The sequence below is a fragment of the Pantherophis guttatus genome, chromosome 18 (genome assembly GCF_059756535.1).
Source record: "Pantherophis guttatus breed Tessera chromosome 18, ASM5975653v1, whole genome shotgun sequence".
NCBI lineage: Eukaryota > Metazoa > Chordata > Lepidosauria > Squamata > Colubridae > Pantherophis > Pantherophis guttatus.
The window spans coordinates 2,096,949-2,109,354 of NC_142080.1; the positions used below are offsets into that span (position 1 = coordinate 2,096,949).

At 50.0% G+C, this 12,406-nt stretch overlaps 2 protein-coding genes across 4 annotated transcripts in view; one reads left to right on the forward strand and one right to left on the reverse strand.

The window, feature by feature from the left end:
- The window catches only part of GATAD2B (GATA zinc finger domain containing 2B), a 51,295-nt gene extending 39,114 nt beyond the window's left edge, over positions 1 to 12,181 (forward strand). For both annotated transcript variants that reach the window (XM_060694276.2, XM_060694275.2), the window contains exons 11-12: positions 7,013 to 7,153; positions 11,918 to 12,181. In XM_060694276.2, coding sequence (XP_060550259.1) covers positions 7,013 to 7,152 — 140 coding nt within the window. In that variant the 3' untranslated portion in view covers position 7,153; positions 11,918 to 12,181. The remainder of the gene's footprint in view (positions 1 to 7,012; positions 7,154 to 11,917) is intronic.
- SLC27A3 (solute carrier family 27 member 3) lies at positions 778 to 10,326 on the reverse strand. 2 transcript variants are annotated; one of them, XR_015730368.1, is made up of 10 exons: positions 9,726 to 10,299; positions 8,213 to 8,422; positions 7,218 to 7,376; positions 6,778 to 6,902; positions 5,558 to 5,752; positions 5,060 to 5,153; positions 4,569 to 4,767; positions 2,946 to 3,043; positions 2,099 to 2,295; positions 778 to 1,984 (listed from the first exon to the last, which is right to left on the reverse strand). XR_015730368.1 is itself a non-coding variant. In XM_060694273.2 (10 exons), the coding sequence occupies exons 1-10, from the start codon at positions 10,195 to 10,197 to the stop codon at positions 1,808 to 1,810; spliced, it is 1,860 nt and encodes a 619-aa protein (XP_060550256.2). In that variant the 5' UTR covers positions 10,198 to 10,326; the 3' UTR covers positions 778 to 1,807. The 2 variants fall into 2 exon arrangements, 1 of the variants encoding a protein (XP_060550256.2); XM_060694273.2 differs by having other exon boundaries at positions 2,099 to 2,229; positions 9,726 to 10,326.
- Positions 12,182 to 12,406: the final 225 nt, after the last annotated feature.

A 12,406-nucleotide genomic window follows, 5' to 3' on the forward strand; every position in this document is an offset into this window, starting at 1 on the left:
TTATCTATCTCTATTTTATCTATTCTATTTATCATCTATCTCCTCTATATCTATCCATCTATCTTCTATCATCCATCCATCCATCCTATTCTGTTTATCATCTATTCTTGCTAATATCTATTTATCTATCTCTCTATATCATCTATCTATCTATATCTATCATCTATCATCTATCTATTTATCATCTATCTCCTCTCTCTATATCCATCTATCTTCTATCATCCATCCATCCATCCATCCTATTCTATCATCTATTCTTGCTAATATCTATTTATCTATCTATATCTATCATCTATCATCTATCTAATTCCATTCTATTTATCATTATCTCCTCTCTATATCTATCCATCTATCTTCTATCATCCATCCATCCATCCTATTCTATTTATCATCTATTCTTGCTAATATCTATTTATCTATCTATCTATATCTATCATCTATCTATATCTATCATCTATCTAATTCTATTTATCATCTATCCTAATATCTATTTATTTATCTATCTATAATCTATTTATCTATCTATTCTATATCATCTATCCTCTCTAATATCTATTTATTTATCTATCTATATCTATCTATAATCTATCTATATCTATCTATCTACTATCTCTACTTTATCTGTTCTATTTATCATCTATCAATCCTATCTCTCTCTCTATCCATCTATCTATATCTTCTATCTATCATCTGTCTATCTTATCCATCCATCCATCCACACACAAACACAAAATAAGCAAGGCGAAAGAATGGAATAAACAGAATTTCCCAAGCAGGTTAATTTGACCATTTAATAGTTAAATGCACTTAGGTGAATATCTAGGACAGTGTTAACTTAAACTGGACAACTTCAAGAGACTTCAACTCCCAGAATTCCCCAGCCAGCCCCTTCTCGCCCTCAAGAACAAGAGCCAGCCTGTGAAAAGTTTTCTTATTCCATCAAAACACCCCAAAATAAAGTATTTTTTTAAAACAGACCCTCTTAGCTTATTATTTGGGCATCAGTTTTCCCAGCCTTTAAAATGGGTGTATATACATATTCCAGCCTCCGGAGAGAAAATCCACCCAGCCCAGAGGGTGTTTGTGTCCTGAGTTGGGGGGGGGCGATGGGGGTCAGTCGTAAAAGGAAGACGTTTCGATTTTAAAGACCTCGTAGAAAAAGAAATTAGAAAAAGTGGAGAATCCAGCCCCAAATCGTAAAAATCAGTTGCGTTACAAAACGGAAGACACTTCGTCCTGGTTGTGTGAGAATGGAAGTAGGGGGTTCAGGAAAGGAATACGGGCAGACCTCGAATTACGACGCTTGGCATCCCAACTTACGACCTAAGCTTACGATCCAGTTTCAAAGTTACGACCGCCCCCATTCTGCACCAGGGACCGCACTTAAAAACCATTGGCAGCCTCCCGATTTGCCTATTTTTTTTTAAACTAGAAACCGAGGTTTAAATTCCGGTTTCTGCCCTCCGCAAAACACCCTTTGTGGACAAGGGCTCACTTAATGACCGCAGAGTTCGTTTAACGACAGCCACGAAAAATGTCGTAAAATCAGTTCTGTTATGGAAGGGAAGAGAGTCCTACGATGGAACAGGCGTCGTACGATGGAAATGGAATATATTTGATTTGTACAGTGGCCCTTCTTGGCAAACGGCCTCAATTCCTGCCTCCGTTGTGGTCGTAAATCGAGGACTACCTCTAATGCACCGGGCTGAGGAAAAGGGGGCGATTTGGGAATGACTAAGCCCCCCCTCAACTAGGATTGCCCGGTGCCACAGAGTCGGGTTTTTTCACAGTGCTCGGACAGCGTCCGTTACAAACGTAGCTCTCCCACGGCAATCTTCGTCCAGACATCCGGAGTTAGAGGGATGTAGGTCCTCGCGGTAATGTCCAGCACGAAAAGGGGGTCCGAGACCCGACCGGGATCAAATCCTTCCTCCACGAGACGGAACCGTTTCTGCTTGAAGGTTTCCGTCATTTCCAGCTGCTCCTGAGAAAAGTCGGGAGAAAGTCAGCCCATCGTGAACCAGATCTGGGTTGTTGTTGGCCTCCCTCGCAGGGCCGTTGTGAAACCAGAGAGAGAGAACTCGAACCCAAGACTTACCTGGAGACGCAGGAAGCGAGGCCAGGCATACGGAGGAAGCAGCTCGGCCACGTGATGGTAGATTTGAGGGCCGTCGAATTTTGCGTCCGGCTGTAGCACCAAGGTGGCCATCCCTGCGCGGCCATCATGTCCTAGAAGGGAACGCAGCTAGTCCTTGACTTACGACCGTTCGTTTAGTGACCGAAGTTACAACAGCACTGAAAAAAGGGGACTTAGGAGTGGTTTTCGCGCTTACGACCATCACGTGGTCCAAATTCACACGCTTGGCCACTGACTCGTATTTATGACAGTGGCAGCGTCCCGGGATCACACGATCTCCTTTTGCAACCTTCCGACAACAAGCCTACCGGAAGTCCAGAAATGAGCCCATTGCCGGCCTCCAGAGGGCCTCGAGTGCCTGGGAGAAGCCATTTTCTCCCTCCTGGAGGCTCAAGAAAAGCCTCTGGAGCCTGGGGAGGGCAAGAAACGGGCCTACCGGAAGTAACGGAAGTCTGGAAACGGGCCCATTGCCGGCATCCGGTGCCCGGGGAAGGCAGTTTTTGCCCTCCTGGAGGCTTGAGGAAAGCCTCCAGAGCCTGGGGAGGGCAAAAACACCCCCCCCCAAGTGGTGCAGGAGGCAGAGTAGGCCACGCCCCCATGGCCACGCCCACACAGCAATCGGGCAGCAAACCAGTCGCTGAAATTTTTCAGTCCCACCCCTGATAATAATAGTTAGTTAGCCACGGCTGCCCCATTCAAGCATTTTCCGTCCAAGAATGCAAGAAATTTGAGTTTTTTGCAGAACTGGAAAGAACGGGCCCGAAAGTTGGAGATATTTTTTTTTTTTCCTGATTTTCCTAACTCTTACCTGGGACCGTCACGCCGTAAACCATGACCTCCCGCAAACTCTCCAGCGTGTTCAGAGTCTCCCCGACTTCTGTGGTGGCCACATTTTCGCCTTTCCAACTACGGGGGGGAAGAAACCAAAAACGGTGGGAAATCGGAGAAGATTCTTTTGCAAAGCCAGGAGTGAAGAATTTGCAAAATTAAAAAAAAGAAAAAGAAAAAAAAATATCGGCTCGGAGTTCGGGAAGGACTGGAGCGGTTTTGAGGTTTTTCTCACATTGTATTTGGCTGTCAAAAGCCAGCTGGTGTTGCCTGGCTGATTGATTTAATTTTTTTTTTAAAAAATGGAAAGTTTGGGGCTTGGTCCACTTTTTTTTTTTTTTTTTTTGAAGGATAGAAAGTCTTCTTTGGGGCTATTTTTTTTTTTAAAAAAAAATTGAATCACATTAAATTCCAGGGAAAGTTTTCTTTAGGGAAGGGCGCCCTCGTGTGGCCAATGGGGAATATGATGCAAGGCAGGAATCGAAAGGATATTTCAGCATATTTTTACATATATCTATCTATCTACCTACCTATCATCTATCTCTCTATCATCTATCTATCATCTATCTATCTCTATCTCTCATCTATCTATCTACCTATCATCTATCTCTCTATCATCTATCATCTATCAAATCTATCATCTCTATTTCTCTATCATCTCTCTATTATCTATCTATCTATCTATCATTATCTATCTCTATCATCTATTATTTATCTACCTATCATCTCTGTATCATCTATCAACTCTATCTATCATCTCTCTATCATCTATTATCTCTATCATTATCTATCTCTATCATCTATCATTTATCTATAATCTCTCTACTCTTATCTATCTACCTATCTATCATCTATCTCTCTATCATCTCTCTCAAATCTATCTATCTCTATCTCTCTATCTCTCTATTTATCATCTATCTCTCTATCATCTCTCTCAAATCTCTCTCTCTCTCTCTTTATTATCTATCTATCTATCTATCTATCTATCTATCTATCTATCTATCTATCTATCTATCTATCTATCATCGCCCTCCCTAGGCCCTAGATCGCAAAGCCCATCATCCCTGCCCAGCATGGGAAACCTGAGCCGTCTTCCAGAGAGCCTGAATCATCCAATTTCCAATTCAGTAGCTCAATTCTAGTACAGATCGTATGATCAAAATTCAAACACTTTGGCAATTGACTCATTATTTATGACGGTTTGCGGAGATCAGGGGAATCTCCCTTTGTGACCTTCTGACGAGCAAAGTTGACGGGGAAGTCAGGCTCACTTAACCACTGTGCTAACAGCTGCAACGATTCACTTAGCAAGACAAGTCGTAAAAATGGGGCAAAACTCACAAGCCATGCCTCACTTAGCAGCATCAATGTTGGGCTCGACTGTGGTCATAGGTCAAGGACTACCAACTGTGGTCGTAAGATCGTAAGGCTACCTGTGAATCCTCTGCAGAACCGACTGCAGTGGAAATTCACACTCCCTCCCCTAATCGTAATTGCTCCGAGGTGTTGCTACACCTTCGACTGCAGTGAGCAGTTGCCCAGCCTTGTTTTCGGGGAGCCAGAGACAGGATTCGCACCCAGCTCGAGCGGAAAACCAGCCTACCGGTAGGTGTCTCCTGTACGGTCCCAAAAGCTGATAAACCCTTTGGCGTCTTGCACCATCAAGTCCCCGGAGTTAAAATAGATGTCTCCGTTGGCGAAGACACCGCGTAGCAACTTCGCCTCGCTCAGCTCACGTCCGCCTGCGTATCCAAGGAAGGGGTTACGAGACGTCACCGGAGAAATCAGGAGTCCCGGTTCCCCTGCGGGAAGAAAAACCGCAGAGTTCAGTCCCTGACTTACAACTGTTCCTTTCATAAAAAAATATTGTTAAATTTATTGGGACGCCCATCTTCCCGCAAGGTAACTCCCAGTGGTTTTACGATATTAAACGGTTTAGCAATTGGGAGCAAGGCGACGAAGCCATGGGAACTCTGCTCCCAATTGCAGTTGTTAAGCCAAGGACTGCTTGTAACTCACCAGAAAACAAGGCGAAAAGTAAGGGTGATGGGAGATATCACCCTCCCCCCCCCGAAAAAAAGCTCCCTCGGTCACCTATGTCCACGCGCTGGCACCGGCCGTTGGCCTCGTCTCTTAGCGGACCTCCTTGGACAGCGTCGAAACGAACCAACTCGAAGGGACTGAAGCACTGAAGGGTGAAAGAATTCACGACACAATTTTAAAAGGGAGATTTCTCTTTGCGGTCTTTCATTTTACTAACGCCGTGCACAAATATTGGCCTAGAGGTGGAGCTCTTGCCTCACCATTAGGAGGCTGTGAGTTTGATCCTAGGTAGAGGCAGATATTTCTCTCTCTGGGCATGTTGAGAATATATCTGCTGAATATAACTCCGCACTGGTGACAGGAAAGGCATCCGGCCAGTAAAACAGTCAGCTCCATTCAGTTGCCCAGACTCCACCCCAATGCAAGGGATTATGGGGTCGTTAAAAGGAGATGACGATATAAGTCAGATAGTGGTAAGGCAACTCTGAAGGATAGCCTGAATCTGCCAACATGCCCCCCCCCCTTTTCCAGGAATGTCGCGATGCCCACCTTATAAATCCAGGAGCCGCGCCCCACAGCCCCCACAGTGCTGGTGTAGTTGAAGAGGGTGGCGTTCCCTTCAGTCATGCCGTACGTTTCCACCACTTTGATGTTTCCGAATCGGCGGAGGAATTCGCGCCAAACATCCGGCCGCATCCCGCTGCCCACTGCCATGCGCAAGGAATGCTCCCGATCGGCTGGGCTCTGCGGGAAAGAAGAAGGAACACGGTGGCACAAAACAGGGCCCAGCTTCTTTGCAATTTTGAAATGGGGATGACCGACGAAGAGGGAAATTGCTTTGCTTTGCTGGGAAATTATCCCGTTTTGGAAGACTGGAGAGGGCGCCTTTGCGGTCGCCAAATGTTGGCAGGGATTGTTCTGGGTTTGGTTGCCGGTGGCTCGGGAGGGTTTTTTTTTTTTATAAGGGAGGGGGACAATGCTGAGGAAGGGGTGCCTCTCCCACCCAGCACAATGCAGAAGAAAAGCAACAGCAGCCTGTTTATTTATTTATTAAATTTATATACTGTCCGCCTCGCAATACAAAGCGACTCTGGAGTGGCTTACAATAAAATCTTAAAAGATGAAAAAATAAATTAGAATCCACCATTTTGCTCAGCAACCTGGCACTCCACAATATGAAAGAAGCCCCTTTCGGCTTTGTAGCAGCCTTAGCTTCTCAACTTGGTAGTACAGGGGTTTAAGGCACCCTGTTATTAAGCTGGTTATTAAGACCAGCTGCCTGCAATTACTGCAGGGTTCGAATCTCGCCAAGGCTCAAGGTTGACTCAGCCTTCCATCCTTTCTAAGGTAGGTAAATTGAGGACCCAGTTTGTGGGGGCAATAAGCTGACTTTGTATAAATATACAAAAGGATGAAGGCTATTGCTGAGCACATTGTAAGCCGCCCTGAGTCTTCGGAGAAGGGCGGCATATAAATCAAAAAAATTTTTTTAAAAAAAAACTTTATTCAGAAATTAAAACAGAAATTGGGGTGGGGGGTGGGGTTTTAATTCAGGAAGTTACTAAGGCAGAAATCTGACTGGTGGCTTAGGGAGGGAGGAAAAAGTGAATCAGAATGACAGTGAATGAATGAATGAATGGTGAATAAATAATATTCACTTTTATTCAAATAATAATAAAGGTGGGGAAATGGCAGAAATACCCAGCCGTAATACCAGGGGTGGCCACCAGAGGGAGACATGTACAGGCCCACCTTTTTCCTGCACTTACCTGTGGCTGGTTGACCAGGTAGCGGCAAAGCTCCCCAATATATTGGAAGACGGTCACCCCATGAGTCCGACAGTCCGGCCAAAACTGGCTGGCTGAGAATTTTTTCTTCAGCACGCAGGTGGCCCCTGGCAAGAAACGTCAAGCTGGGTTTTTTTTCCCCCTTTTCCCAAGAAAGCTAAGCAAAGTTTCTAGTCCTCATGGCTTAGAAAGCCCTCTTTTCATTCTTCCCCCTCAGCTGCCAGGGAGGTTCGGCTCCTTAAACTCTTAGCGGTATTGATGGTCGTCTTTGTGACGGAAAGGGAATCCCTCGGCTGGGAAGCAGGACCGCAACACTGGAGCCTCCAAAGCCAAGAGCAATCTACCCCGAATTCTTGAGGTGAGAAAGAGCAAGGGAGGGAAGAGGTTTCTCTGCCTGGCCTGATGGCTCAGATAGAACCTACCCAGCCCAAACGAGCCCAGGATGCCCAAAAGGCTGCCAGACATGTGATACAAAGGCAGGGTCAGGTAGATGACGTCCGAGCTGCAGGCCCCCACCAGCTTGTAAAACCCCAGGCAGAGGATGGTCTTAAGGTGGCTGACCCGGGCGGCCTTGGGGAGGCCTGGAGAGAAGGAAGGAAGGAAGGAAGGAAACAGGGAGGAAGGGAAGGAAAGGAAGAGAGAAGACAGGAAGGGAAGGGAGGAAAGGAAAGGAAAGGAAGATATAAGAAGGGAAGGGAAGGGAAGGGAAGGAAGATAGAAGAAGGGAAGGGAAGGAAAGGAAAGGAAAGAAGGAAAGGAAAGGAAAGGAAGATAGAAGAAGGGAAGGGAAAGGAAAGGAAGGGAAGGGAGGGAAAGGAAGATAGAAGAAGGGAAGGGAAGGAAGATAGAAGAAGGGAAGGGAAGGGAAAGGAGGAGCGGATGGGATGGGAGGATATGGGAAGGGAAGGGAAAAGGAAAGGAGGAAGGGAAAGGAAAGAAGGAAAGGGAAAGGAAGGGAAGGAGGGAGGAAGGAAGGAAGGAAGGAAAGGAAAGGAGAAGAGAGGGAAAAAGGAAAGGAAAGGGAAAAGGGGGAAAAAGGGAAAAGGAATGAAAAAAGGAAAGGGATGGAAGGAAGGAAGGAAAGAAGTAAGGAAAAAGAAAAGGAAAAGAGGGAAAGAAAGGAAAGAAGAAGAAGGAGGGAGGGAGGGAGGAAAGAAAAGGGAAGACAAGGAACAAAAGGGTGTCACATTGTTAAAAACACCGATTGCTACATTTTATTTGTGTTACGAATTCAATGCACAACTTGGTCTTCAAGTAGCAAAGCAAAGCAAAGCAAGGAAACGATGTCACAACTGTTGCGAAAAGATGCGACTTTAGACTTCCTGCTGCCTTCCACACACACACACACACACACCCTGACTCCCTCCCCCCCCCCAGAAACCTCCGCCTCCCCCCTCCCAACTGCCCCACCCCTCACCTGTCGTGCCGGAGGTGAAGATGTACAGGCAGGTGTCCATCAGGTGTCGCGGAGTGGAGAGCTCGTAAGGCAGGGGCTCTTCGGAGGCTTCCTCCAGGAGATCCTCCAGGCTGATCACGCCCGGTGGATAGGGCCCCTTCCCCATCACCCAGACCCCAATGCCCATCTCCTTCAGGCTGGGGAGGATGGGCTCCACGGCTCCGAACAGTTCTGCAAAGATATGGGAGATTGGGGGGGGGGGGAGTTCAGTTCCTGAGATGACTTTGGAGTGTCTCTCGTTCTTTCTCCTCAGCCTGGTCTACTTTGCAGGGTTGTTGTGATGAGAGGGGAAGAAGAAAGAGCAGGAAGGGGAAGACAGAAGTGCCTCCTGGCACAAAGGTTGGGGTGGCTCGGTCCCATCATCCCCTGCCTCTCATCCTCTCTCTCCACCCCTCCCCTATGCCAGCCTTGGGATCCATGCCCCCAGCCCCATCATCCCCTGCCTACCCTGCTGAAGGCCACATGTGGAAGGAATGCCCCAGCCCATCTTCCCCAGCCTCATCCTCCTCTGCTCAGGGCCACACGTGGGAGGGACTCCCCGGCCCATCCTCCCTCCCTCCAGAGGCATGGGAGGCATGCCCCTGGCCTCTCATCCCCAGGCCCATCATCCCCTGCCTCCTCTGCTCAGGGTGGGAGGAATACCCCGGCCTCTAATCTGCAAGCCCATCATCCTAGCCCCCTCCTCCCCTGCTCAGAGCCCCCACCCCCGCATGGAAGGGACTCCCCAGCCCATCATGCTCCTCTGAGGGATGCCCCGGCCTCTAATCTGCAAGCCCATCATCCCAGCCCCCTCCTCAGAACCCCCACCCCTGCATGGAAGGGACTCCCCAGCCCATCATGCTCCTCTGCTCAGGGTCACGCGTGGGAGGGATGCCCCGGCCTCTAATCTGCAAGCCCATCATCGTAGTCCCATCCTCCCCTGCCTAGACCTCCCCCCTGGAAGGGACTCCCCAGCCCATCATCCTCCCCTGCCTCCCCTGCTCAGGGTCACGCGTGGGAGGGATGCCCCGGCCTCTAATCTGCAAGCCCATCATCCTAGCCCCCTCCTAGCCCCCACCCCCGCCTGGAAGGGACTCCTCAGCCCATCATCCTCCCCTGCTCAGGGTCACGCGTGGGAGGGACGCCCCGGCCTCTAATCTGCAAGCCCATCATCCTAGCCCCCTCCTCCCCAGCCGAGACCCCCGCATGGGAGGGACTCCCCGGCCCATCATCCTCCTCTGCTCAGGGTCACGCGTGGGAGGGATGCCCGGGTCTCTAATCTGCAAGCCCATCATCCTAGCCTCCTCCTCAGAGCCCCCACCCCGCCTGGAAGGGACTCCCCAGCCCATCATCCTCCCCTGCCTCCCCTGCTCAGGGTCACGCGTGGGAGGGATGCCCGGGTCTCTAATCTGCAAGCCCATCATCCTAGCCCCCTCCTCAGAGCCCCCACCCCCGCCTGGAAGGGACTCCCCAGCCCATCATCCTCCGCTCTCACCGTGGCTGGCGAGGAGGGCGCGGGCCCGGCAGGCGCGCAGGCAGTGGAGGAGGGCGGCGGGGCGCAGCGCGGTGCCCAGGAAGGCCGGCCGGGCTCCCAGCTTGGCCAGCCCGATCCAGGCCCAGACGAAGAAGGGCTCGTTGCCGGCCAGCAGCGCCGCCGTCCGCCCGCCCAGCCCCGCCGCCCGCAGCGCCTGGCCCAGCCGGTTGCTCTCGCGCTCCGCCCGCCCGTAGCTGAAGCTCCGGCCCTCGAAGCGCAGGAAGGGCCGGCCGGAGACCCCCGACGCCCCCGCCAGCCGCCCCCAGCGCTGCGCCACGCTGCCCCGCTCCAGCAGCGCCAGCCGCCCGCCCAGCGCCAGCGCCCGGCCCACGAAAGCCACGTCCGCCCGCGCGGGGGAGCCCAGCAGCCCCAGTAAACCCAGTAGCCCCAGTGCCAGCAGCCCCAGCAGCAGCACCGCCAGCCCCAGCGCCATGGGGGCTGCAGGAGGGACCCCCCCCCGCTCCCTGGGCTCAGCCCAAAGCACGCAAGGACCGCCCGCCTGCGGGGATGTGCGCGCACGGCAGCGCGCAAAGGCTGTGCGCCTCTGTGCAAAGGGGAGGATTGTGTAAAGACGGGGGTGGGGGTGGGGAGGAGGTCGGGGGGGGGGGCTGTCCCACGCACAACGACCCACCCACCACCCACCACCCGTTCTTTGGAAGCTTGGCACGCAAAAGTTTAACCCACGTTCGTTTCCAGAGAGGAGAGTCTCTCCTAGCAGGAGGGAAGAGGGAATAAGAGAGAGAGAGAGAGAAAGTGAGAACGAAAGAAGAAGGGAGGGAGGGAGGAGGGGGAGAGGAAAATGAAGGAAAGACGTGAGAAAAGAGGGAGGGAGGGAGGAAGAGGAAAAGGAGGAGGAAGGAAGGAAAAAGGATCGGAGAGTGAGAGACAAAGGCAGGAGGGAGAGAAAGGAAAGGAGAGAAAGAGGGAGGGAAGGAGAAAGGAAGAATGAGAAAAGAGGGAGAAAGGAAAAGGATGAGAAAGAAGGAAAAGAATTGGAGGATGAGAGACAAAGGCAGGAGGGAGAAAGGAAAGGAGGGAGAAAAAGGAGAGAAGGAGAGAAAGAGGGAGGGAAGGAAGAGGGAGGAAAGGCGAAAGAAAGAAAGAGAAAGAGAATGAGAAAAGAGGGAGAAAGAGGAAAAGGAGGAGAAAGAAGGAAAAAGAATTGGAGGATGAGAGAAAAAGGCAGGAGGGAGAAAGAAAAGGGAGAAAAAGGAGAGGAGGAGAGAAAGAGGGAGGGAAGGAAGAGAGACGAAAGGAGAAAGAAAGGGAAAGAGGTGAGAAAAAGGGAGAGAGAATGAGGGAGAGAAGAGAAAGAATGAAAGAAGGAGGGGGAGAGAAAATGAGAGAATGAGAAAAGGGAGGGAGGAAGAGGGAAAGAATGAGAAGGAAAGAATCGGAGAGAGAAAGGCAGGAGGGAAAAGAATGAGGGAGAAAGGGAAAGAAAGGAGAGAATGAAAGAATGAGAGAAAGGGAGGAGGGAGGGGAGAGAGAATGAGGGAGAAAGAAGATGGAAAGAAAGAGAAAGAGAGGAAGGGAGAAAAGAAAGGGAAAGAATGAGAATGAAAGAGAAAGGGAGAGAGAATATAGAAAGAAAGGTAGAATGAGGAGGGAGGAGAGAAGAAGGGAGAAAAGGAAGGAGAGAGACGGAAGGAATGAGAGGGAGGAACTTGGTACCCCCTCCCAAGAAGAGACACCCCCCCCTCGAGATGCCCAGAGCCTCAATTGCATCCCATCCCCAAGGAAATGCCCCCAAACCGGCCTTGTACCCCACAAGAACCCTCCCCAACCAGGATCCTAACTAACCCAGGATCGACACAAGCTGTGGTTTGTTTGGAACCTTGGCTGATCAATCCTGCCCCCCCCCCTTTTTGCAAACCAGAACGAGCCCAATGGGCATCTCCCAGCCACCCCCACCCCAAAAAAGACAAAAGGAAGCTTCCCTATCGCCAGGCTCACGCGGATTTCACGATTTGGCCGCGATTAACCCCTGATTAGCCTGCTAATCCCTGCTTAAGACGTGCCAAAAAAAAAAAACTAAAAAAAAATGAGAGGAATTAATGTTGGTTTCCTGGCCTAAACTTTCCCCTAATTTTGCAAACGGGGACTGATGAAATTTCAAATTCCCGGATCTTTTTCTCCCACTCCTGCAACAGAGCCTGGCAGGGTCCCCAAATCCCCTATGAGTTGCAGATGTGGACACACAAAAAACGCACAACGTGGAGAAAGAGTTGGCAAACAAAGCAGCCTTGTGTGTTTGCCCTTCGGGCCGCAAGACAAGGAAGAGCCAGAAATCCTGCAAAACAAGAACAAAAGAAGAAAAAAAAAAACCCTTTTCCTTCGAAACTTGGGGAGGGGGAAAAAAATCCAAAGTTTTGTTTTAAAAAATAAAAAATTCAGATTTGGGTGGGGGGAAAAAACAGCTTTTGGGTCCTAGAACAGGAAGCTTTAAAAGGATGGTTGGTTAGCTAAATTGGTCCCCCCCACTCTGGAAAGGGACTTACGACCGGTCCTCGCACTTACAACCATAGTAGCATCCTTAGTAGCTGGGGGGTGGGGTGGGGGGGCTTTGGACTGGAATTTCTTAACTCTTCTGGTCCAGGAAATGTTCTGCCTTCCAACAGGACTGAATGTTCTGTGCAAGT